This window comes from Candoia aspera, chromosome 1, assembly GCF_035149785.1.
Source record: "Candoia aspera isolate rCanAsp1 chromosome 1, rCanAsp1.hap2, whole genome shotgun sequence".
NCBI classification, from domain to species: domain Eukaryota; kingdom Metazoa; phylum Chordata; class Lepidosauria; order Squamata; family Boidae; genus Candoia; species Candoia aspera.
Window position 1 is genome coordinate 185,959,151 of NC_086153.1, and position 27,337 is coordinate 185,986,487.

A 27,337-nucleotide genomic window follows, 5' to 3' on the forward strand; every position below is an offset into this window, starting at 1 on the left:
GTGGGATATAAAAATAAATAAAAATAAAGATGATAATGATGTACAAAATGCATATATGAAAGAAGCACAAAAATTGTTATTTCTATACCATCATCATTATAAAAGCAAATTATTACATTAGGAACATACTGGAATAAAAATAGCTTAATTAAGAGAATTTTTCACATGAATTATTAAAAAATCCCCCAATTGATATGGAAGTAGGACAGAATGAATTTAAGATTGGAAAAATGAGAAACTGAACAAAATCAAATTTGTCTTTCAAAGTATTCATGAAGGGTAACAACTCCCTTTTCTCTGAGATGATGATAAGGTCCCAACCAATGTTCTCTCTAATTTCTGATGTGCTATGTATGGACAAAAAAAAAAAAAAATGTTTTGTGCAGCTTTTCCCAAACCAAGTACATATTTCTGCACCACAATATGAGTATATGGGCAAAATGCAAACACATGTAATAGTTACACATTAAAATATTTATGTATTTCTTAGTCAAAGTATGGGAGAGCCAGTTGGTGTAATGGTTAAAGTACCAGGCCAGAAACTGGGAGACAATGAGTTCTAGTCCAGCCTTAGGTACAAAGCCAGCTGGGTGACTTTGGGCCAATTCTTTCTCCTAGGAAGAAGGCAAGGGAAAATCATCTCTGAAATCTTGCCAAAAAATTGCAGGGACTAGTCCAGGCAGTTGCCAGGAGTCAAGACTGACTTGAAGGCATTAAAAAAAAAAAGGTCAAAGTATAGAAACTAGAAAGTATAATAGTATGTCATATTCATGCTTGAAAGTTGTTCCTTCAAGTCATTTTTTACTTATGGTAGCTTCCCCCTGCAGTTTTCTTATCAACATTTTTCAGAAGTGATTTGCCAGTTTCTTCTTCCTAGGAATGAGAGAAGTGACTAGCTCAAAGTCACTCAGCTAGTTTGGTGCCTAAGGTGGGGCTAGAACTCACAGTCTCCCAGTTTCTAGCTTGATACCCTAACCACTACACCAAACTGGGTCTACACATACATGCTTAGAGATTATAATATAAACTCGCTAGTCACTGATAATTTATAATTACAAACAATATTTTGTAAGCATTTAAAATTCCTTCTTTCTTGGAATTTGATATTGTAATGAAAGAAAAAACTGAAAAAAAAAATGTTAAGAAAAACATTATACAAAAAACATTTAGATAAACCCCTCTCTTTCACCACCATCCAATTCTATCCTTCTCTGGATGTATGCTGTACTTATTTAAACTTCAGTTATTATTAATTTAAAAATTAAATTTTTTATAGTTAAGAATCATGGAGTTTGTGTAGCCCAAAACTTTTTTTGGAGGGGGGAGGAGGAAATTAAGTATTTTGGGGAGGGAGGAGGAACAGGAATTACACCTTTTTGGGAGGGAGGCACTCCTTCATGCACTGGAGGCTCCCACTGCCAGGCTGGGAAAGGACTGCCTGCCTGCTGTCCTGGGCAAAAGACATAAGCTTGCCACCTCAGCAGGAACTTCTGTCACATGGTGCCCTCGCTCAGTCCATGCCATGTCAGTGCCAAGTGACCTTGGCTACTGCAGTTGAACTGAGGCAGTGAGCTTGAACAGGACTTGTCACAAGCCTGGAGTTTCACATGGCGAAATTTATTATTATTTAATCTTAATTGTGTGAGTGCTCTACCTTTCACTGTGCATGGGTTTCATGAGTACAGTAGTGTGTGCGCACACACTCACACACCTTAGCAGGAACATATGCCCTAACCTTACTCTCTTTAATCTCTAGCAATCTAGCTTTACACTTTCTCTAGTCCACCCAGCTCAGCTTTGACTTTCCTCCTGCTTCTATTGACCCTTCAGATCATAAACTTAGTTAACCTCAGGCACCCAGTGTCCAGTACAAATGAAAGTAGTGGGTTCTGGAGGGCAACTAAAAAACCCAGTGACTGTAATGGGGAGACATGAAGGCAAGGCCAGTTAGAGAATATGACACTCCCTAATACAAATTATCCTTTATTGTCTTGTCATCTGTAGAGAAGATGATAATCTTTTCTCCCAAACAGAACCAACCACTTTTTAAAATGAACTGAAGTTGGATACTTAGCATAGATTAGCACCACCCTGCCTGGACTGCAAAAATCATCTAACTTTAATGGCCCACATTAAAGCTTTACATAGATAAGAAAAGTTGAAGAACCTAAACTCAAGAGGCAATACTCTTGGGACCAGATGTAGTGACACATCATAATAATATAAACTAGCTGCTGGAACTGAAGAATTAAAAGAGATATTAATTCCTCAATTCCTATTAAAACAGGATAAATCTCCTTTTTTTCTTTTAAAGTACTGAAGATTTTCTTTTAGGAGGCATTGGTGCCTCCCTATGGACTTTGTGTCCGACCTCTGCCCAACAAGTTGCTGCTGAATTGAAATCCTTAATATTCCATATGGCCTATATCCTGATTACAGCCACTTTTTGAAGTACAGACTCCTTATACCCCCTTTAAAAAAAAAAAAAACCTGCAGAGGAAGATTGCTTTGGATCAACAGTACAAAGGATGGAGAAGATTGTAACTTCTCCCCCAATTTCTACTTATAAAAAAATTGTGATCCTCCCAGCTTGGTTATGAAGGTTAGGAAAAAAAAAAATTCAATTACCAATGAGGTCTCATATATTTGCACTGTGGCCAAGTGGCAGGGAAGATATTCTGTCCTCCTGCTCCTGTGATTTCAAAAACAATTCCTTATTGTTCCTTACGTTTCAAAAGCAAAAAAAAATAGAGATGTAGTTCCATTGTTAGTAAGATCTGGAAATACTTCACAAGAAACAGTTCCACTGGGTTTGAAGAGGAACAGGGGGAAAGACCTCAATTATTTGATTTATAAATTAAGGCTGCAATCCTATGCATGATTATCCAAGTGTAAGTTCCACTGAATTCAAATGAGATTTCTTCTGACCATAGTTGTATAGCACTGCATTTCACAAGTGAGACAAGGAATAGACTGATGACTTGAGGAAAATAATTTCCTACGAATTTCCCACTCTTTTAAAACTGCCATTATATAACTCGGAAAATCCCCCTTTGGTACATATTAAACCTTTGTCCCCCTGAAAGACTTTTCTTGTAGCCATGATAGAAAACAACACAGATTTTTTCTTGGCTTCATTTTACCCTGCCCAGAGACAAATGTGATTCAATGATAATGCCTACCATTTTTATATAGAAAATAGCCAGGGTCCATCCCTGGTACCTTAAGATAAAAAGGCTGTTCGTTTGCAGGCCTGGGAAAGATTTCTCTCTGGCAGGAGTAGGACTGTAAGCAAAGCTAGGATAAAGGGATCATGTGGAAGAGATGGACTGATTATGCTTCGTGCAGCATAAAGTCAACTTCAAGGTGTTTTATTTTCCACCTTCCACTGGATCGTATTGCCTTAACCAGGAAATCATTACTGTTGTTAAAATTGTATATCCTCATTTATGTGCAGATTTGTTCTCACAGTTGTTTAAGCTGATGCATCTGCCCTTGCATCAGAGTCATAGAGTTGGAAGCAGCAAACTGGAGCATCAAGTGCAACCCTCTGCTCAGTGCAGAATCTAAAAACATCACAAAGGTTGGCTCTCCAGCCTATAACTGAGCACATCCATGATAATCCACTGCTGAACAGCTGTTAAAAATAAATCCCCCCTCCCTCAACATTCAACAGGAATTTGTTTCCTATAACTAAGAGCATTATTCCATTTTCTGCACTATGGGATGATCAAGAAGAGACCGTGGCCTTTTTCTCTGTGATACTCCTTCAGTTATTTGAAATGTGCTCTCATACCGCTCTGTTTTTGTTTCTCAAAGCTTCATAAATGGAATTCTCTCAATCTCTCTTTTTAAGACTGTTTTCCAGCATCTTAATATTCCTCACTGCTCATCTTTGTACAATTTGTCTGGATATTTCTTGAAGTATTTTACTGAGAATTGGATACAGTACTAAAGTGTTCCCTTTTCCTCATGTTTCTACCAACGGATATCAAGTTGTTTATGGGCATTTTTGGCTTTCAGAACACATGCCTAATATGCAGAGTGTTGCACTTGTTGACCTGAATTTCCTTAAAGCATTCTGAACAATGTATCCACAGCATAGCTTCTAATTTGCATGCTGACTAGCTGGTATTCTCAGAACAACCTGACCTCACCAGAATTTGACATGCAAGGAGTCAGTCACTGGGGAAGAAAAGCAACATAGCTAGAACCTATTTCAACCAAACAAAATTTTGAATTTTTCAAAATCTCGCCAAGAAAGTCAAGTATGCCTCAGGAGATATGCTTTTGAGTTAAAAATAAATGAATCAATACATCTCTAGCATTTATTTCTTCAGAGACAAGTGAGATTTGATACAAAGAAACCATGTATAAACATCAAAATAGTCTAATTATTTATAAATTTTGTAACTTACTTTTCATTGATAAAACAATTCAGTATTTGCTTTAACATGAAGTGTTAAAAGAACAGGATGTTGAAATGTTCTTGAATAGACTGACATTTTCTAACTGAAATTGTTGGTTGCACAACAAGGTTAATTTTAAAATTTCATGTTCCATTCTATACATAAAGGAACTCATCTTTGTGGGATATTAATTCTTTAGCAATCAATTGATTGCGTACAGTTGCTGTTTTTCCAGGTACAAGCCACTTTAAGTTGATTGCAAAATAAGATAATAATACCTTTTATACATACACATTATGTGTGTTTGCAAGGCAACACTGATGTTGGGACAGCTTGGTCCTTAATTTGGATCTGAAGTAAATAAAAGAGACCCAGAAGAACTCAGGATGATTTTTTGTATCTTAAATAATCCTCACAAGTTACAATAGTACTCATTTGTTTACATACAATTGTCAGAGAGAATCCTAGAAACAGACATCACCATTAAAACTGGCCATTAAAACACGCACGCACACACACACACACACACATGCTGTATATTTTTTGTGAGAACAACATAGTCCACCAATCATTTGTCAGACCATAGGAAAAGAAGGGATTTTATTTTATTTTATTTCATTTCATTTCATTTCATTTCATTTCATTTCATTTCATTTTTAAACCACTGCAATCATGCAGTTCTTGATGGTGTACAAGGGAAATCATCCATAGGACAATAGTAGGTATATAGGTAATAAAAATAAACAATTCTGTGGTGGTATCTTAACTAGATAAAAAAGCCCTCTGGAAAAACTCAATTTAACATGTTTCCAGAAGGGCAAGAGGATCAGAGGAAACCTCAATTCTGGTGGTAAACTATTCCACCACAAAGGGGGCCATAACGGAGAAGCATCTTTCCCTAATCTTGCCCCCCTAACCTCCTGGTAGTTGAGACTACCAAGCTACCCACAACAGACAGGTTGATCCTGGTTCAGGAGGGAGCCCTGCTGTCATAAGTACTGATGGCGAGCAGGAGGGGGCCTCTATCCAGGGGGGAAAATGCATGTGTAGTACTGAGGAGTTAAGCAGCCATTCAGAGAGACACAGATCAGACCCGCCTTAACCTTTGGGGTTTATCTGTCTGGGTTTTTCCCACGCTTCTTCAGTTTGTTAGGATTTTCTGTCTATGTAGCAGTAATAAAGTACTAGAGACCTATTACTTGTCTCAGCGTGCTTCCTGGCTGTTAGGACACGTGCTAGTACCTCAGCACCAAGCCATAGATCAAGTCGCCATTGACACAACATGCCCTCCATGCTGCAAATAGCAAAGTGAAGCAGCCGTTGTTCTCTACCTCTATTCCAAAGCCTTAACCAGTACTGCAGTGGCTGGGCTAGGCTACAAAGCAAAATAAAGTGTCTTGAAAAGGCAGGCTGCATCACCTCTTGCCTTGAGAAGAAGCGCCTTGCCTCCACTGCACAGCAAGCTTCATCGCAGCGAAGCCAAGCTGGACCTCATAGATTTGGCTTAGAGGTTTATAAATGGTGCAGACTTGAAATGGGCTACCATCAATTTGCCAAACACCCTCTGCTAGGCATGGGCATAAGCAAATGTCAAATTAGAAAGGGTGAGGGAAAAGGAGTAGCACTCCCCTGGTGCTGCTGCTCCTCTTGGTCTGAGGCACCAGTTGCTGAACTAGCCAGGTTGAAAGCTGATTGTGCTGACCACAGGAACATTTACAGGACTTTCTGGACTTACACCTACAGCTGTAAGGAATCAGGTTCCATGATTAATTAATCTCTGTTCCTAGGGCAGAGGTAAGCAATACTTCTGGGCTGGTGGGATTTTGAGGACATGTTGCAGGCATTCTTTAATGTAGCTGCCATGAGATTGATTTGACTGATTATGTGCCATTAAGTTGGTGTCGACTCTTAGCAACCACATAGATTTCCTCCTTGATGATCTGTCCCTAACCTGGTCTTTCAGGTCTTCCAACGGTGCACTCATCGCCACTGTAACTGAGTCCATCCACCTTGCTGCTGGTCATCCTCTTCTTCTCTTTTCTTCCACCTTTCCCAGGATTAGAGCCCTTTCCAGAGAGCTGGGTCTTCACATAATGTGTCTGAAGTAGGATAATTTGAGCCTGGTCATTTGTGCTTTCAGTGAGAACTCTTGAGTTGGCTGCCATGTAGGGTTTGCCTATTTGCAAAATAGTGCCACAGAAGGCATGTCTAGTCACAAAACACATACTTAGCAGAAGCCAAATTGGAATAGTTGCTTCCCAATAGGGCTACCATATATGACAGTAAAAATCTGGATGACCACCAGATGGCAGCAAAAGCTCTTAATCCCCACTACCCTTTTTAGTTCTGCAAGTTGCTCTCTACCATTGTTGTCTAGAGAAAAGAGCACATTTTTAAACAGAGTGCTAAGCTAGAATCACTCCAGACTTTTATTATCTAAGAATGCATATGTGAGGCTCAGATACATTCTTGCAAATAAAATATGCTGTATATTAGAGGCTTCTGCTTAACTTGCAACAAGCTTGCTACCCATTAATGTTTTAAAATTAAGTTATGCAAAAGGAAAACAAACTAAAAAGGCATGTTTGAGAGCCCACTAGATACCAACAGAGGTATCTAAAGGGACCATGCTCCTTACCTTTGCCATAGAAAAACAAGCCAGTGGTAAATCCACTTATCAGTTGCAAAGTATTTGTGTTTCTAGGGAAATAATTCCCCATGTACACAGAAGAGCAGCCCAAATTAGTTTTACGAAGTCCATCACAACTTTAATCTATTTATTTCAACATGTTTATGCAATCTTTTGGGAGAAAAACTTTCTTATGGAAATACTGCAACAGTAATTAAAAACAGAAAACACATACATAGAAAACTTTGCCAGTTTCAAGATGTTTAGACAATTGAAGCCAGATTTCTCAGCCAACCATGCTGCCTAGGAATTCTAGGAGTTAAAGCACAAATGCATCTGGAAAGACACCAGGTAGGAAAAGGCTGGTTTAAGGGATTAGTACCTCTTACACAATTGGTATTACTGTAAAGTATTTACTATACCATAATTTGAATTTAGAGGGGACTATATGGCATTCTGACAAAAGTTAGCAAGAACAGAGTAGGAACCACACAGATTCCCAAGTTAATTGGAGCAATTTTCTATTTAAAATAAAAGCCAAGTCCATCCAAAGTTCATCTGGCTTCCATGGAAGACTGATCAGGAGTGGAAAAAACACAATGGGAGAATATGTGAAATAAAGGCTTGAAATTCACTCTCAACTATAATTTGAAAGAGAACTTTTAAAAAATGATGTATTGTTGGTACTTAACACTTGATAAGTTGTCAAAAATGTTTAATGGGATATCAAATGTGTGTTGAAAATGCTCTCAGGGTGAAGGGACGTTTTACCATCTTTTGTGGGCTTGTGAGAAAAAGCATTTTGGGAGCGAATATGTATTATTATTCAAAAGATTCTTAAGGTGGATGTACAATTGAAGCTGGAACTGTTCCTTTTGGGCTTGATGGACCAACACCTCAAAAGAAAACACGGGACTTTGTTTTTGTATATGATAACAACAGCAAGACATTTGTATGCACAAAACATAGAAAGATGCACAAATTCCCACACTGGAAAAATGGATGGTGAAACTGATGGAGTGGACTCAGATGGCAAGACTGACAGCACTTATAAAAGACCACAATGTGATGGGATTTATTTCTTCTTGGAAACCGCTTTTGGACCATTTGCTTGCAACTGAAAAAAATGAAGTATTGATTTTGGGTTTGGGTTATTGTTTTTATAGAAATAATGTTGATCAAGGTTTAATTAAGAGTTAATAGATTAAGATAGTTTTTAATAAGTACTCGTAGCTATGTTGGAGAAGGTCAGAAGTCACCTGTTCCTTAATTTCTCTGCTATTCTTGCACTTTTTAATGTTTTCTTTGTCTTTTTTTCTTTAACTCTGTTCTCTAGCTTTTCTGTGTTTTGTACTATTTTGACTTTTTCCAAAACTTTAATAAAGTTCTTATATTTAAAAAAGGAGTGGAAAAAAGGCTAAAATAAATAACCTTAAACTTAATGAGCAGAGTGACTAACCAGAAGTAGCTGGTATTTTTTGGAAATGATACCTCAGCTTGGTCTTTCCCAGCTTGGCACTCTCCAGGTGTGGTGGAACTTCAACCCTCACCACTCCAGCATACCCAACTGGTTAGTGGTGGGAGTTATTTTCCAAGTCCTTTAATGATAGATTGAGGAAAGTCACCTTCATAGAAGTAGATACAAGACTTAAATGTGTCCTGATGCTGACAAGATATAAATCAGCAATATAGTGCCATTGGAAACAAAAGTTAACTTTGTCTATAATAATAATAATATATACACACACACACATACACACACACACACACATTTAAACACTGAAGAATATACAGTTCAGCATCCCACTTATAAAGAAAGCATTACAATTCTAGACATTGTTTGGTTCTTTCAAAGAACTGAAGAAAACCAGCCTTTTGCATCCATATTTTGTTTTAGTATACAAAAAGCATCCTTACTTGAAGAGAATTCCTAATAGGAATAATATAATTACTTCTGAGCCACTGCAACTCCTTTTTTTTTTTTTATTAAAGAATGATGGACATGAAGTAAAACCCACTCGCTTTGTTTTTAATTGCAAGTACCTACATCTGTGAGTAGCTGTCATCTAACTACAAATAAAATTCAAAGCTGGGAAATATTTTACAGAAAAAGTTTACCTTGCAGGTATGATAGCAGTGCTGCAGGGCCTATTTTCAAAACAGAGGACACATTTCATAGTGTTTTATTTATGCTGCATTATATGAGTCCCGGGGCGGAGGGCGGGAACAGAATGGGCCACAATATCCAGGGCCAACCAGTTGTCTTGAATTCTAGTTCTGAGTTATCTTATTTTGCAGTTTTAAAGTAGAAGTCTACAGAGGACAGTAGATTACTGGTAGAAGATACAGGTAGTACTCACTTACTGACCACATTTGGGACCAGCAACTCCATTGCTAAGTGGCACAGTCATTAAGCACGACGTCACATTACTGTGCTGACTTATGATGTCATTTCTGGCGTGGTCATTAAGCAAATCACCACAGCTCATTAAGCACAACATCATGTGACCGGGACTTACAACTTCCTGCCCGTTTCTCCTTTGACTTTGCTTGTTGGAAGCAGATAATTTAAATCTCAGCAAATTTGGCAAACTTACACTATTTTGGCTGATTTAGGAAGAAAGGGTCAAAGCCATTATGCAAGGACATATAATGGTGCCTGAAACCCAGGTATACTATCGTAATCATACTCATCCTGATCTGCATGTTACCTACATTCGTATTGTCCAGGTTTCTATTAATGGTCAATTTTATCATATTATTTCTAACATTCTCTCAAATCTCAATACTTGAAGTAGCTAACTCAACTTGAAGTACTCAAATGCAGGAGTGCAACCAAGTTTAGGTCACTGTGCTTACAGTTGTAAACTGTCATTAGAATTTGACTTATTAATACAATTTTAAAATAAATGAATGTAAAAATAAAGAAAGAAAAACTAGAAATAGGGCAGGGCTGATCATTGTCAGATATTCTCTTATTGGGCCCTTAGTTTCCTATTTTTCCAAGGTTAAGTTTGTTTATGTTTTGAACATACTTCCCCTTAGTATATTCCTTTCTGCTCATGTTTAGATCTTGATTAAAAATTGCTTACATTTTGAAAAGAATTCCAGCAGTTTTCATAAAGAACTCAGCCAGATTTGTCTCAGATATACTTTACCCCTAATTTGAATGGCTATAAATAATAAGAATGTCTTTTATAACTTGAATAACAAAGCCATTTGCCAAAGAGGTATATCAATGGAACAGTGCTGAAAGGAACAGAGTTGTATCATAGGTAATGTGATTACATTATTTCTTCTGCAGTAATTCTTATATCTTCATTTAAATTGAAGCAAACCTATCTATTCCTAAATGTACCCATTACAATATTATGGCCAGCTGCATTTCTTGACATGTTTAACCTACATAATTCAGTTCCATTTTAATTCCCTTTAAAGAGAATTGAGGTTATACAGTAAAACTGAGGGTCAGAGCAAAACCTGTTCTACTGAGCAATTCACTAAGAATATCTAGAGTAGACTACTGCATCATGTTTTCATGGTATTATCCTAAAATGTTAGCTGTTAGAGAACATTGCTGCCAGAATGCTGGCAAGGCTGAGAAGATCAGACCAAATAACAAAAGTACTGCACAGATGCCAGCACATTTACTGAACTGAGCGCTAGCTGTATCTGTTCTTGGATGTTCATATTTGAAACTGACTTAGGACTTTGGTTTGAAGCTACTGGTTCTTTTAAATTATTAGCTGTGTTCCAAATTTTTATTTTAATGACACTTTCTTGGTTATGAGAAGTTGCCCTAACTGGTTTTTGAGGAGCAGGTTGTATTTAAAAAAAACAAACAGAAGAATGTTTTAACTTAAGGCAGTGGCACTGTCAAAAGGAGTTCAACCATATAGACAAGACCAGGCTGGGAGAAACAGTGGGAAGTCAGGTGGCCAGAGCCTGGAGATGTTGTTTCTCCACCATTGAGCTGGCCCTTTGGAACGGCCTTCTGTGAAAAGTGTGTTTGGCCCCAATTCTAGCCACCTTCCGGAAGCTTCTGAAAATGGACTTTTTCTGGAAGGTGTTTGGGGGCTGATGCCAGATGCTATCTGGAATGTACGTCTGTGCCTTTTTGGCTGAAGGTTTTGTATTTTTAATGTCTATTGGTATTTATTGTTTTTCATGTTGTTAGCCGCTGAGAGTCTGCATACAACTGCGGCAGGATCAGAGGTAGATAGGTAGGTAGGTATTTATTCTGTCAATTGTCAGCAAATTTTAAAGAACAATAACACAGTATTGCGGCAGGATATAAATGTGATACATAAATAAATACATTTGTCTGCAGTTGGTATGCACATTCTCCAAGAATGTGTGCTTTGCATTTCGCTGTTTCAAAGGCCTCAGCCTGCATATAAGTATTGCTTATATCTTCTTAACCTTAACTAAGACCAAGCTTTATCAAATGGAGCATTAGGATTGGATTTTTTAAACTTTACAATTGTGTTCTTCAGCAAAGGATCGTTACCTTGTCGTGGTGCTGGAGCTTGAGCACCTCAATGATGCCATGAGCTAAACCGTGAAGGGCCACCCAAGACGGGAAGGTCATGACAGAGAGGTCAGACTAAATGCGATCCCTGGGGAAGGTAATGGCAACCCACCTCAGTATTCTTGCCGTGAAAACTAAATGGATCAGTACAACCAGAGATAAGTCGGTATACCATCGGAAGATGAGACCCCCAGGTCGGAAGATGGTCAAAATGCTACTGGGGAGGAACAGAGGATGAGCTCAACTAGCCCCAGACGTGATGACGCAGCTAGCTCAAAGCCGAAAGGACGGCTAGCGGCCGACGGTGCTGGTGGTGAACGGCGAATCCGATGTTCTAAGGATCAACACACCATCGGAACCTGGAATGTAAGATCTATGAGCCAGGGCAAATTGGATGTGGTTATTGGTGAGATGTCAAGATTAAAGATAGACATTCTGGGCGTCAGTGAACTGAAATGGACTGGAATGGGCCACTTCACATCAAATGACCACCAGATCTACTACTGCGGACAAGAGGACCACAGAAGAAATGGAGTAGCCTTCATAATTAATAGTAAAGTGGCTAAAGCAGTGCTTGGATACAACCCAAAAAATGATAGAATGATCTCAATTCGAATTCAGGGCAAGCCATCTAACATCACAGTGATCCAAATATACGCCCCAACCACAAATGCTGAAGAAGCTGAAGTAGAGCAGTTCTATGAGGATCTGCAGCACCTACTGGACAACACGCCTAAAAGAGATGTTATTTTCATCACAGGAGACTGGAATGCTAAGGTGGGCAGTCAAATGACACCTCTAATTACAGGTAAGTATGGCCTGGGAGAACAAAACGAAGCAGGACACAGGCTGATAGAATTTTGCCAAGACAATTCACTCTGCATAACAAACACTCTCTTCCAACAACCTAAGAGACGGCTTTATACATGGACTTCACCAGATGGACAACACCGAAATCAGATTGATTACATCCTTTGCAGCCAAAGGTGGCGGACATCTGTACACTCGGTAAAAACAAGGCCTGGAGCTGACTGTAGTTCAGATCACGAACTTCTTCTTGCACAATTTAGGATCAGACTAAAGAGATTAGGGAAGACCCACAGATCAGCTAGATATGAGCTCACTAATATTCCTAAGGAATATGCAGTGGAGGTGAAGAATAGATTTAAGGGACTGGACTTAGTAGATAGGGTCCCGGAAGAACTATGGACAGAAGTTGGCAGCATTGTTCAGGAGGCGGCAACAAAATACATCCCAAAGAAAGAGAAAACCAAGAAGGCAAAATGGCTGTCTGCTGAGACACTAGAAGTAGCCCAAGAAAGAAGGAAAGCAAAAGGCAACAGTGATAGGGGGAGATATGCCCAATTAAATGCAAAATTCCAGAGGTTAGCCAGAAGAGATAAGGAATTATTTTTAAACAAGCAATGCGCGGAAGTGGAAGAAGACAATAGAATAGGAAGGACAAGAGATCTCTTCCAGAAAATTAGAAACATTGGAGGTAAATTCCAGGCAAAAATGGGTATGATCAAAAACAAAGATGGCAAGGACCTAACAGAAGAAGAAGAGATCAAGAAAAGGTGGCAAGAATATACAGAAAACCTGTATAGGAAGGATAACAATATCGGGGATAGCTTTGACAGTGTGGTCGGTGAGCTAGAGCCAGACATCCTGAAGAGTGAGGTTGAGTGGGCCTTAAGAAGCATTGCTAATAACAAGGCAACAGGAGACGACGGCATCCCAGCTGAACTGTTCAAAATCTTGCAAGATGATGCTGTCAAGGTAATGCATGCTATATGCCAGCAAATTTGGAAAACACAAGAATGGCCATCAGACTGGAAAAAATCAACTTATATCCCCATACCAAAAAAGGGAAACACTAAAGAATGTTCAAACTATCGAACAGTGGCACTCATTTCACATGCCAGTAAGGTAATGCTCAAGATCCTGCAAGGTAGACTTCAGCAGTTCATGGAGCGAGAATTGCCAGACGTACAAGCTGGGTTTAGAAAAGGCAGAGGAACTAGAGACCAAATTGCCAATATCCACTGGATAATGGAAAAAGCCAGGGAGTTTCAGAAAAAGATCTATTTCTGTTTTATTGACTATTCTAAAGCCTTTGACTGTGTGGACCATAACAAATTGTTCTTAGTGGTATGGGGATACCAAGTCATCTTGTATGCCTCCTGAAGAATCTGTATAACGACCAAGTAGCAACAGTAAGAACAGACCACGGAACAACGGACTGGTTTAAGATTGGGAAAGGAGTACGGCAGGGCTGTATCCTCTCACCCTACCTATTCAACTTGTATGCAGAACACATCATGCGACAAGCTGGCCTTGAGGAATCCAAGGCTGGAGTTAAAATCTCTGGAAGAAACATTAACAATCTCAGATATGCAGATGATACCACTTTGATGGCTGAAAGTGAAGAGGAACTGAGGAGCCTTATGATGAAGGTGAAAGAAGAAAGTGCAAAAGCTGGTTTGCAGCTAAACCTCAAAAAAACCAAGATTATGGCAACCAGCTTGATTGATAACTGGCAAATAGAGGGAGAAAATGTAGAAGCAGTGAAAGACTTTGTATTCCTAGGTGCAAAGATTACTGCAGATGCTGACTGCAGTCAGGAAATCAGAAGACGCTTAATCCTTGGAAGAAGAGCAATGACAAATCTCGATAAAATAGTTAAGAGCAGAGACATCACACTGACAACAAAGGCCCGCATACTTAAAGCAATGGTGTTCCCTGTAGTAACATATGGCTGCGAGAGCTGGACCATAAGGAAGGCTGAGCGAAGGAAGATCGATGCTTTTGAACTGTGGTGTTGGAGGAAAATTCTGAGAGTGCCTTGGACTGCAAGAAGATCGAACCAGTCCATCCTCCAGGAAATAAAGCCAGACTGCTCACTTGAGGGAATGATATTAAAGGCAAAACTGAAATACTTTGGCCACATAATGAGAAGACAGGACACCCTGGAGAAGATGCTGATGCTAGGGAGAGTGGAGGGCAAAAGGAAGAGGGGCCGACCAAGGGCAAGATGGATGGATGATATTCTAGAGGTGACGGACTCGTCCCTGGGGGAGCTGGGGATGTTGACGACCGACAGGAAGCTCTGGCGTGGGCTGGTCCATGAAGTCACGAAGAGTCGGAAGCGACTAAACGAATAAACAACAACACAATTGTGTTGCAATATTTAAAAAGTACAAAAGCCAATAAATAATTAAGTTCCAAACAATACTTAAATATAGGAGGTGTGAATTAAGTTTGTTAATACCAGAATTCACAATATTGAATTCCTTAGGTATCCCAAGAGTTTGAAGAAGTATATACTTGCATTTCTACCTACCTGCAGGAGACAGACTGCATTGCGATGCTACCTCATTATATATGTTTATATGATTTTATGTTAATAATATGACAGGACTGGGTAATAAAATGAGGCAAATATTCAGTGTTCTAAATCCAGTCAGACTGATTTGGAATGTCAAATCAATGTTATTATTCAAACTGATTAATTCAAATAGATTCAAATTGATTTGGATACTTTCTGTGGAAATTCACATGCATTTTAATGTTCTAAATTAAACTGAGTCCAATTAGATGTTTCAATCTCTGAATCAATTCAAATGTACCTATTGGATCAGATCAATTTTCTGAATCAACTGGAACATTAAAACTGAACATTAAAATTGTCCAAATCGCTTCAAATGTCCAAATTAAATCAGACCCGATTCAAGGGAAAATTCTAACATCATTTTTAAAAATAAATAGTAACAATGTGTACCTGTTTTTAACAATTTGATTGGCAGTGGAAATTAATTACTATTATTACAGTTGAATTGGACCTTATCCACATATATGATATTCAGTAACATATATATGCATACATACACATTACATACTATAAATAGCATGTTATTATTTATCACATGTTAAATTTGTAAAGTACGTAACATTTCTTTGACAGAAATGAGATCACTGAATTATTCAGTGTTATTCAAAAAATTTGAATGCTGGAGTATTGATCTGCTTTACTGGTCGGGCAAAGTAAGCATTGAACAGCAACAGCAACAACAACAAAAACCCAACACCACATTTTCTGGCTGATGTTTCACAAGAGGTAAAATTCAGTCTGGCCAATTATTTGCAATGTTCATTCATATTTCTGGTGATGTTAATCTTATCAAGTCTCACATGATTGGGCTTACTAACACTTTGGGACTGTTTTTAATGATGAAAAATTAGGATAGAAATGTCATTAACAAATAACATATACATACATAGAATTTAAAGTTAAAAAGTTGTGCCCCCCCCCCCCCCGCAAATATAAGTAATGGAGCAAGTCTGTGATCAAAAATGAAACAATAAGGATGGGGCACATATTTCCAACTGTAACCCACTAAGTAAGTTACACCATCCAGTCATCTTACTTACGTACATCTGATAAACACATGAAAGAATGACATCTGCACGTGATCTCCTTACTTATCTCTGTCTAAGCATGTACAGAAGTGGGCTTTATAAGTGCTTGAAGTGTTTCTTATTTACTTGTGTATAAATATTCACAAATGATTTCCAGGTGAAGCTGTTGGCTTTGGCCACACCTTTATTATTTTGGCCTCTCCAGCTATTAGAATGAAGTCCTTGAGACTTTTCCCAAAACAGAATTTGACCTTCAGGTTAAGAAAGAGTAACCCCATGTGAAATCTCAAAGGGGTATTGTCAGGGTCAGCCTCGCTCCGAATAAGACACGGACTCACTTAATAGGGATTAAGGATTTCCGGTTTATTGAAATGGTACTGACAGAGAGAAAGACGGGAATGGGGGTGCGGTGTTGAGGTGCCCTGTATATACGCTCTTGCGGGGTCCCGTGCTCCTCCACCCTTCATTGTCCCCATTCCCCTTGATGGGTTTCTTGATGGCTGTGGGGGCGTTTTCCCGGTTGCTGTCCTTGTCCTCTTGGTTCAGGTGTGTCCTCCAGGGCACCAGGTGTGGCTTATCGCTGCTTATCTGGAGTCCTTCTATTCAGCTGCATATGATTCCATGGGTGTGGGTGCTTTGGGTGCTTGATTCAAGCGCTGATTTAATTATCTCCTTCCTCTTTTTCTTAATGATCATGATCCACGTTGCGAGGCTCTTTGTGCCTTGCAATGGGGTCATGACATTCTGCCCCCTGAAGATGTCTTTAGGGTGCTGGTTTCTCTGGATATGCCTTGTGGAAACATCTAGTCAGTTGTTTTGCTAAGACGTGTTGTGCCTGGACCCACTCTGGGTGTGGGAAATGCTTCCATTTAATGAGGTATTGTAGAGTACCCCTTTGCCTTCTTGAGTCCAGTATCTCCTGTACCTCAAAATGCTGTTGTTTATCTATCATGATGGGTGGGGGTGGTGGGTCTTCCGCGTGCCATTTGGATGAACTTGTTGGTTTCAGCAAGGCACAGTGGAATACCGGATGGATCTGTCGTAGATTGTGTGGCAGTTCCAGTTTGAATGTCACCAGATTGATTACTTCGGTGATTTTGAAAGGTCCGATGAATTTCGGTGCCAGTTTTTTCGAGGGTTGTGAGGTTTTTATGAACTTAGTGGAGAGGTAGACCCTATCTCCCACTTTGTAGTTCGGTGCCTCCGCCCTGTGATTGTCCGCATATTTCTTGTACGTGGTTTGTGCATCTGCTAGAGCCGTTTGGATGATTGGCCAGGTTGTCACCAGTTGTGCCACCCAGTCGTCTGGTGAACAGGGTGGTGCATCTGGTTGAGGTAGTTCTGGTATTGGCACAAAGTCCCTTCCGTAGACCACCTTAAATGGGGTGTGGCCAGTGCTCTGGTGCACTGCATTGTTGTAGGCTACCTCTGCAAAGGGTAGCAGGTCCACCCAGTTGTCCTGTTGGTAATTTATGAATGTCTTCAGGAACTGTTCAAGGGTTGAGTTTAGGATCTCCGTAGATCTGTCTGTGTGTGGATGCCACGCAGTGGACAGTGCCTGTTTGGTGCCAATGAGTTTTAAAAATTCCCTCCAAAATTTTGACATGAACTGTGTGCCCCTATCGGTCACCAAACGACAGGGGGCGCCATGGAGCCTGTATATGTGTGTCAGGAACAGACGTGCCAGTTGTTGCGCGGTGGGGATGGTCGCACAAGGGATAAAGTGTGCCTGTTTTGAAAAGTAGTCTTTTACCACCCAGATGACTGTTTTCCTTTGGCTGGGTGGGAGGTCTACAATAAAGTCCATGGAAATTTCTTCCCAGGGGCGAGAGGGGCTGGCTACTGGCTGCAGCAGCCCTTGAGGTTTCCCCCCCTTCCATTTGGAGGTGGCACATGTGGGACAGGTGACGATGTAGTCTTTAATGTCTTTTCTTAGGGTTGGCCACCAAAATTGTCATCTTGTTAAGTGTAGGGTTTTTACGAACCCAAAATGTCCCGCCGTTTTGTCATTGTGTGATTGGTTTAAAACTTCCCCCCGCAGTGACTCTGGTACGTACAAGACTTTCTCTTTCCAGGCTAGGCTGTCCTTGATAGATACAAGGTGTCAGTTGTTTTGTAACCATGTATCTGTTTGTAGTGCTTGTGCGAGTCTTTGTTGCCAGTTGGGTGAAATTGAACGGCGGCTCCGTTCGTTTTCTGGCGTGTGCTGATTCCTCGTCTGGCTGCGCATGACAGCTAGGCAGCCTAGTTGCTTGTTGGTCCATACCGTCCCCACGACGTCTGAGGCTTGCGTGTCATCCTGTGGCCATTAGGAGAGGGCATCCGCCAGGAAGTTCTTCCTGCCCGGTATAAATTTCAGCATGAAATTGAACTGGCTGAAGAACTGTGCCCAGCGCACCTGCTTCGGGCTGAGGCGTTTAGGCGTGCTGAGAGCCTCCAGGTTCTTGTGGTCCGTCCAGACCTCGAAGGGGCAGGCTGCCCCTTCCAGCAGGTGCGTCCACATTTCCAGGGCTGCTTTTACTGCAAACGCCTCCTTTTCCCATACGTGCCATCTCTGCTCCGTTTCGGAGAATTTGCGGGAGAGGTACGCGCAGGGTTTCAGCTGGTTGTCAGAGTCCCTTTGGAGTAGGAGAGCTCCGAGGGAGAAGTCGGAAGCATCTACCTGCACCACGAAAGGCTTGGTGGGGTCGGGGTGTTGTAATACTGGCTCAGCTGTGAACAGGTTTTTTAGTCTTTCAAACGCCGTTTGGCAGTCAGCTGTCCAGTTTAGCACCGCCCCCAGGTTTCTCGATTTGCGAGTGTCCCCCAAGCCCTTGGTCTTTAGGAGGTTGGTCAGGGGCAGTACAATCTCTGCCAGCCCCAGGATGAACCCCCGGTAAAAATTCATAAAACCGAGGAAACTTTGAAGTTGTCTCCTCGTGCGTGGGCGCTCCCACGCCAGTATTGCTTGGACCTTGCTCGGGTCCATTTCGATCCCTTTTTCCAAAATCCTGTACCCTAAATAGTCAATTTGTTGTTTGTGAAACTCGCACTTGGACAGCTTGGCAAACAGCTCTGCCTTGCGAAGTTTCTTGAGCACTTCCCTTAACAGCTGTTCGTGCTCACGCTCTGTTTCAGTGTATATTAGCACATCATTGAGGTAAACCAGCACCCCCTTAAAAAGGTGGTCATGCAGGACCTCGTTGATTAATTGCATAAATACACCCGGTGCCCCTGCCAGTCCAAAAGGTAGCACCTTGTATTGAAATGACCCCAATGGGCAGTTGAAGGCCGTTTTCCACTCATCCCCCTCCCGTATCCTTATGCGGTAATAGGCTTCCCTTAGGTCTAGTTTAGAGAATACCTTGCCCTTTGCCAGGTGGGACAATATGTCCTTTATTAGGGGCAGTGGGCTTTTATTGGATACAGATGCTGCGTTCAGGCCCCGGTAATTTGTGCAGAGCCGCAGTGACCCATCCTTTTTCTTGCGAAAGAGGACCGGTGCTCCTACTGGGGAGTTTGCCGGCTCGATAAAACCCCTCGCCAAGTTCTTATCTATAAAGTCCCTTAACGCTGCCAGCTCCCTCGGGGTCATGGCGTATATTTTGGGTTTGGGTAGAGGCACCCCCGGGACCAGTTCGATGGAGCAGTCTGTTTTTCTGTGAGGGGGGAGTCTGTCCGCTTCCTTCTCGCAGGAGACGTCTGCAAAGTCCGCGTAGTTTGGTGGCAGGCCATCTGGCAACGTCGTCTCTCTGTGCTCCCAGGTCGTTGTTGCTCTTCCCATTGCTGCCCGGGGGACCCTGTTCCCTGTGGGTGCTTGGTAGCGCCCGTCAGCAAACTTGATCTCTCTGGTTTTCCAGTTGATGACTGGGTTTTGCTGCACGAGCCATGGGATCCCTAGTATCAGTAGGGGTTGCCCCACCGGTGCCATGATGAAAGCCAATTTTTCCTTGTGGCTGCCGAGCCGTAGCGCAGTTTCGCCGGTGTATTGGGTGACCGGGCCCCCTCCCGCTGCTGATCCATCCAGCTGAGTAAACACCAAATGGTGCTGAAGTGGATAGCAGCAGAGGTTAAGCGCGGCTACCAGGTCTGGGTGCATTAAGCTTTTTGAGCAGCCAGAGTCAATCAGTGCCCAGACCTTTTCAGTCTTTTCCCCATGGGTGAGGGTGACACGGACATAGAGGGTGGGGCATTCTTCACTCACCCCTCTGTCGGTGCGCCTGTTGCACTTTTCCACCTGTCCTTTGGCGCCCATTAGGCCAGGTGGCTGGCGTTTCCTGTCGTCTCGTCGGGATTGCTTCCCTCCTCCTCTGAGCTGTAGGGGAACTGTCTGGCTTGATACTCCCCCCTCGCTGCCGGTCGCTTTCTTGGTGCTGGGGTTGGTGCGGCTGGTGCCCTCCGCGTGTTCTCTCTGGGTGTCTGTTTGGGGCAGGCTGCCGCCTTATGGTCATCCTTGCCGCATGTGAAGCACTGCCCCCTTGCGAATCACCAGTCCCGTTCCTCTTTCCATGGTTGGGATCTTGCCTTCCCCGGCCTTGCAGCTGTCCGTGATGGTCTCGCTGCCTCCGCCTGCTGTGCTTCCCTCTGGGCTTGGCGGAACATGTCATGGGTGTCCTCTGCTTCCCCTGCCAGCCGGATTCACTCAGTCAGGGAGTTGGGGTTGTTGCAACAGAGTGCCCACCGGAGCATGTTCAAGTTAAGTCCTTCTTTGAACCTCTCAATCAGGGTCGATTGAGACCAGACTTCCACTTTTCCGGCTAGGGCTTGGAACTCCATGGCATACTCTGCCACGGAGCGCTGTCCTTGCCGTAGCATTTTCAGAGTCCTTTTTGCTCTTTCTTGCTCCAGGGGGTCCCTGAAGTGCAGTTCCAGCGCTCGAAGGAATTCTGTGCTGTCCTGCAGCACCCGGGTGCCTGATTGGCACAGTTGGACGTACCAATCAGCGGCCCGTCCTTTTGGTTTTATGGCAAGGGCATTGACTTTGCCCCTTTCAGTCCTGAAACAGGGCCCCATTCTTCGAGGTAGTATCTCGCATTTGTCAAGAAAAAGGAGAGTTTCGAGTGGTCCCCGTCAAACTTTATGCCAAAGTCCTTGGCTGCCATCCTGGCCTGGCTCCAGATTACATCTGGGCCATGCAGCATGCTGCGTGGGGGCTGGTGCGGGTCGAATCGGCTCCAGGCGTCTGGCGGTGTCGGTGTCATCTCTCGCTGGGTCTCCTCGCAAGTAGGTCATCTCATCAACAGGGTGGGAGGGTGGGATGTTGTCCATCTGGTGGCCTCTTGGAACCGGGCTCCGCCGTAGCCACTGCCGTCCGCTGGGTCGTTGCCCCGTCTCTCGTCCAGGTGCGCCTCCAGTCGTCGGGTGGGCTCCCTGGACCGGGGTCCGCCGTAGCTGCCGCCGCCCGCAAGGTCGTCCCGCCATCTCTCATCCGGGTGCGCCTCCATGATGCTGCCGCCGTGGGATTCCTGCACTGCTGTCAACTGCTGGAGCAGCAGCCGTATCGCTTGCACCCCCTCCTCCAGCGTGTCCAGCCTCGCCGCCATTGGCTGACTCTCGCCGGTGCGCTCGGCTCTCCACTTGCTCTCGCCTCCGGTCGCCGTGGATGACGGTCCATCCTTCGGTCCCGCCGGGGTCTCGGGCAAACCTAGAGGGGATCCCCCCATCTCGCGTGCCACGGCCCGCTGGCCACGGGATGCCTGGGTGTTCCCCCCCCCACTCCTCTTCCTCCGAGCTGGATCCCATACTTACCTGGGCGTCACGCCACCGGGACCTCAGGCACATCCCTCCCGAGGGGAGGGGAGTTTCTCGACTGGGTGCCGAGTGGTTGCGTTGCCGTGCTCTCACAAGCTGGTTGGATTGGTGCTAGGTAAAAATTTTTTTGTGGGATTCCCGTCTTTGTATCAGGGTCAGCCTCGCTCCGAATAAGACACGGACTCACTTAATAGGGATTAAGGATTTCCGGTTTATTGAAATGGTACTGACAGAGAGAAAGATGGGAATGGGGGTGTGGTGTTGAGGTGCCCTGTATATACGCTCTTGCGGGGTCCCGTGCTCCTCCACCCTTCATTGTCCCCTTTCCCCTTGATGGGTTTCTTGATGGCTGTGGGGGCGTTTTCCCGGTTGCTGTCCTTGTCCTCTTGGTTCAGGTGTGTCCTCCAGGGCACCAGGTGTGGCTTATCGCTGCTTATCTGGAGTCCTTCTATTCAGCTGCATATGATTCCATGGGTGTGGGTGCTTTGGGTGCTTGATTCAAGCGCTGATTTAATTATCTCCTTCCTCTTTTTCTTAATGATCATGATCCACATTGCGAGGCTCTTTGTGCCTTGCAACGGGGTCATGACAGGTATTTCACTTGGATCAAACCTTCAGAGAAAGACCCATTCAATGCATCTTTGTGAAGTGAAGCAGTGATCTGCATCTAGACATTGCATCAGAGATTTAGCATTGTGCCAAATCTTCTGCCTTGAGAGTTTTTCACAGGAAGGAGCTACCTGTGAAAGAGGTGGAAGGACAAACAGTTTTATGAGGGCAAGTAGAAAGAATGAGCTTATAGCTCTAGCCCTCTCCCTCCCTATTTCTTCTCCTGGCATTTACCAGCATGTTTGTTTGTAATGTAGTGAGTAGAATCTTATCTTAGCTCTATGCAATGTAAGCAGAGAACAAAAGAAAAGATGACCAAGGCAAACATATTTGTTATGCAAATATCAGATTCCTGAAAATGTGCTAACCACCTTGGAACAAGCAGAATGAACCAATCTGGTTCATGGCCTGTATCAACTGAGCATGACAATTATGCTATAAATTTAGCATGAAGAAGGTGGTTCCTTCAAAAAGATGCTAGGAGGTGATAAGACAGGCCTATTATCTGTGAGCATGGGATAGTTCATGCACAAGATCAACTTCTCTGATCTGTCCTATACTATTTATGCTTATTACCAAAGTGTAATGAATGAACATGATTGACTGATTGACTGAATAGGAATTAATATTTAGGATTATTTAGTTTAATAAGAAATACTTCCCAAATTTGTCCCATCTCTCTCAAATGTCTCCGTACATGCTTTGTATGTTTAGCAATTAAAATATATATGACAAGTGAATAAACACAGAAAAGTGATCTTTTGGGTTATTCAGTACCCTATCTCTCTATTGATCTCTATTGATCCTGCAGTGCAGAGTTGATCATACTGACTTGTATAGGAATGCAACAAAAATGTATTTAATCCCATATCATCTGGTACATCCCTGGTACTATATTCAGGTACTATTTTCTTTGAATAAAAACAGTGCAACCCTCAAATACGACAAGATTTCACACTTTTGCTATGTGCCATCACAGTGACCAAATAATTCTGCTGCAAATTCTGCATCAGGAGTGATTGACATACACATTTGCTTTTAAAGGTATGTAAATAGAATAGTAGTTCACTATCAGAGGAAAGTGACAGATATATCTATCAAATTTACTGTCACAAGAGTATTCTTGTCCAATCAAGTGAGTATTCTTCTGAACACCACCAAAGTAAGGTTGGGGGTAGGATGATAATTCTTAGATGCCATTGAGAATGGGCCGACTTTTGAATTATTATTTCTATTTCTATTTTTAATTATTTCTATTTCATGGAAAAGCTGTTTTGGCTAGAGACATAAATGAATTATCTATACCTGAGATGTATTGGGCCTACATATGGACTAGTTTAAAACATATTTAGAATCATAAAATCATAGGGTTGGAAGGGACCTTGGAAGTCTTCTAGTCCAACCCCCTACCCAAGGCAGGAGTCCTCATACCATCTCAGACAAATGGTTGTCCAATCTTTTCTTGAAAACCTCCAGCGATGGAACACCCACAACTCTGGGAGGCAAGCGATTCCACTGCTTAGTAGTTCTGTCAGGAAGTTCCTCGTTTCCAGATTGTATCTCCCTCTGACGAGCTTCCACCCATTATTTCTCATCCTACACTCAAATACTTATATTTGAACACTTTACCTTTCCATTTTGCTGTTCAGCCCTACATGGTACTGACATAGGAACAGAGATTGACAGGCATAGTCTAATCACTGTTATAACTGAAAACTGCTACACTTCCAGGAGCCATTAGGTGTTTTTGGTATTGTTATATTTACCTTAGAAACTGTTCCATTATATTTCAATTAAAATTTTTATTTCTATTTCATGGAATAGCTGTTTTTGCGAGAGACATAAATGAATTGTTGCAAAAACTGCTGGTTTTTTTAAAAAAAATCTTGACCTTCTTACATTGCATAAAACACAAACATATTGGAATGTTGTATCTCTGGAAGGAAGAACTGATCAAAGCTGGAGATTGGAAAATGTCAACAAGAGGGTAATGGGACAGTAATGGAGAAACTGAGAGTGGCATAGGCTTCACAAATCACAGGTGTCAGGTGACAGTTCACCATAAAGCGGCCCTGAAGGGTACAGTTCTAAATGCTCAGAGGTTAAGAGATCCCATTCAAACCACCACGGAGCCAAAAGCAGAAATGGGTATAACCAGTGGGAATAAGAATCTTTAAAGCAATTAAGACTTTGAGAAAATATTTATTTATTACCCAATATCTATATCCTGCTCTGATTCTAATAAAACTCTGAGTAAGAAGCTAAAATACCCAATACTATTTTTTAATAAAAGTAAAATAAATAAGGCACCAAGAAACAACTACGGGGCAAAAGGACTTTTGATTGCTTTTTACCTACTTGGCAGAAAGGACTTTACTACCTACTTCCTGACAAATGTCCTGCCCTTTCAACTGGACTTCAGTTTTTTCCTCCCATTCTCCAGCTAATATCTAACTCAAGTTTCCTTAATTATTTTAACCAAGGCTGACAGATCATCTGATGCAATGTGGATTGGCCATCCCAATCTGCAGTTCCCTTTGAAAGCCATCTGCTGGACACTAGTGAGTTTCCCTGTGCAGATGGTTGACTACTGTGAGAACAGACTGCTGGACTAGATGGAACTCGGCTCTGATCTAGCAGAGCACCACTGCTTATGTTCTTAGGTGTATATTTATCTCTCTATCCCGTTATATCTGTTTCTTATTTGTAATTACTATGTAATTTCTGCAACATTGACAAGTAAATTTAAGAAAGACGTTTAAATGCACGCTTTGCTTGTGTTCTACTACATGACAGCACCAAGGTCTTTAAAGAGAGAGATGCTTCATTTGAAGTGTATGCATGCATAAGTGAGTGTGCTGGAGAAGATGATCTATAGACCTCAGAGAGATTTATGAACCAGAGACAGCAGAATAAGCCCTGAACCGTAGGAATCAAATGTGAGACAAAAATTGGAAATAATAAGCTGTTTACACTAGCCTGCTGTCTGCCATGTGCTCAAGGGTTTATTGCAATTCTCTTCAGATACTACTGGTGACTTGCTCACTTTCGAACTCTGCAATGTAATAAAACAAGGGCAGGGGGCTTGTCTAAAATCCTGTCCTTCTAGTGGCAAATTGCACTGATGGTAATATGAACACAGTGTACAGTGGGGCAGTTGAGGAAGTAGTGTATAATAAAGGTATTATGCTTGCTTTAATGGCCTAGCAGTAAACTGGGAAACCTCTCAGACTTAACAGAATGCAACAAACAAAGCAAGCAACCTGATATCAAACCCTAAGAATATTTTGACCAGGTTTTCACATAGAAGCCTTTTCCATAACAAGATATGCCAGAGACTGAACCCAAGACATTTTTTTAAGGTTAGACAAAAAAAGTGTAAATGAATGTATAGACATTTAAAATACATTTTTCACATTTAAGTATTTTTATATATGTTGTTTTAATTAATATATAGATTTGAGAGAGAGAGTGTGTGAGAGAGAGAGAGAGAGGGAGGGAGAGAATACATCCCTCTTTAATGCATTTTTACATTGGAGAACTATAGCACAAACTCAGATGGTTTTGAACAATGACTCTTTTTTTGGTTCACACAGAGGTTCAAGTGACATTTAGAGGGTTACTAAAGATCATTTTATTTCACTGAGCTTGCAACCCTAGTTAAATGTTACTAGTGCCCGTCCTGGAGAAGGGTTGGTTTATTATTGGTGTTGTTTTTAAAACTTTTAATGTGTTGTAACCCACATCTGTTTTTTGATTTGCTTGGATGTGTTATAAAAACCGCTAAATAAATAAATATACAAAATGAATTTAATTAAAATGCAAAACAAGCAATTGTCTCTCATCTAATTTTCCTCATTCACTATCCATGAATTTAATCTGTAGTTATAGGCAAGCTACAACCTCTTTATTCTTACATACTCTAAGGTAAATGATTGGGAGAGTAAAAGGAAAATGTGACTGTGACATCAAATGCGTGGAAACAATGGCCCATTCTGTCACACATTTAGGGTCAAATATAGCCAATTATTGCTCAGCAGCTGATTCATTGAATAACACAAATACATAGTTCATCCATTTATATGAGAAAAAAAAATATGTTGACTACATTAGCAGACCCAGAGAACTGGGAATCTGGCATTTTCATTTTTATATCATGGGGGCTGGAAACTGGATGACAGTTTATATATCCAGTTTCTTGACAACTTTCAGATTTTTATGTCTAGGAAGTTTAGTCACTCTGTCAATAAAACCTTATTTTGCTATTGCCACTTTTTCTACTCCATATGTGTATGCGTGAATATGTGTGTTTGTGTGTGTGTCCATTGATCCCCCCCACCCCCAAAAAGAAATAAAATTCCAAAATAAAAGAAGAAGAATATACCTGGATGCAAAGTCTTTTAATACAAAAGATCTTAATAGACTTCTCCGTAAATCTCTTTATTCTTCTTATGAGCTAGATTGTATATGGTTAAAAAAAATGAAATAATCAAACATGTATTTCAGTCAGTCCTTAAGGTTCTTTTATTTATAAATTCACTCATTCTGTCTCTGTATTCATAGAATGCAAGGGTTGGAATGTTCCTCAGAGGTTGTCTAGTCCAATCACTTGTCCAGTGCATGAATCTACTACAGCATCTGTGACAGATGATCACTTGGCCTTTGTTTAAGCACCTTCATTGAACAAGAGTCCACCATCTCCCAAGCAGACTGTTCCATTCTTGAACAGCTGTTACCATTAAGAAATTTTTCCTGATGTCTACCCAAAATGTATCTCCTTGTAATATAATCCCAATTCTGCTATGAATTCTACATCACATCCTTTCAGAAGCTTGAAAATGACCATTCATTCTTCTCTTCTCCAGGCTAAACATATCCAACACCTCCAAGACCTCCTTGAATTATTTTCCCTCCAAGACTCTTACCACCTCATTTGTTCTCCTCTGGAAAACTCCAGTTTGTCAATGTCCTTCCTAAACTGCAGTGCCTGGAACAGAATGCAATATACTA

The 27,337-nt window shown here is 41.6% G+C and overlaps 1 protein-coding gene across 1 annotated transcript in view; it reads right to left on the bottom strand.

Moving 5' to 3' along the window:
• The window catches only part of ZNF804A (zinc finger protein 804A), a 151,141-nt gene extending 129,511 nt beyond the window's left edge, over positions 1 to 21,630 (bottom strand). The window contains exon 1 of the mRNA XM_063305288.1: positions 21,316 to 21,630. Within this exon, the coding sequence (XP_063161358.1) occupies positions 21,316 to 21,630 (315 nt within the window). The remainder of the gene's footprint in view (positions 1 to 21,315) is intronic.
• Between the last annotated feature and the right edge of the window lie 5,707 nt (positions 21,631 to 27,337).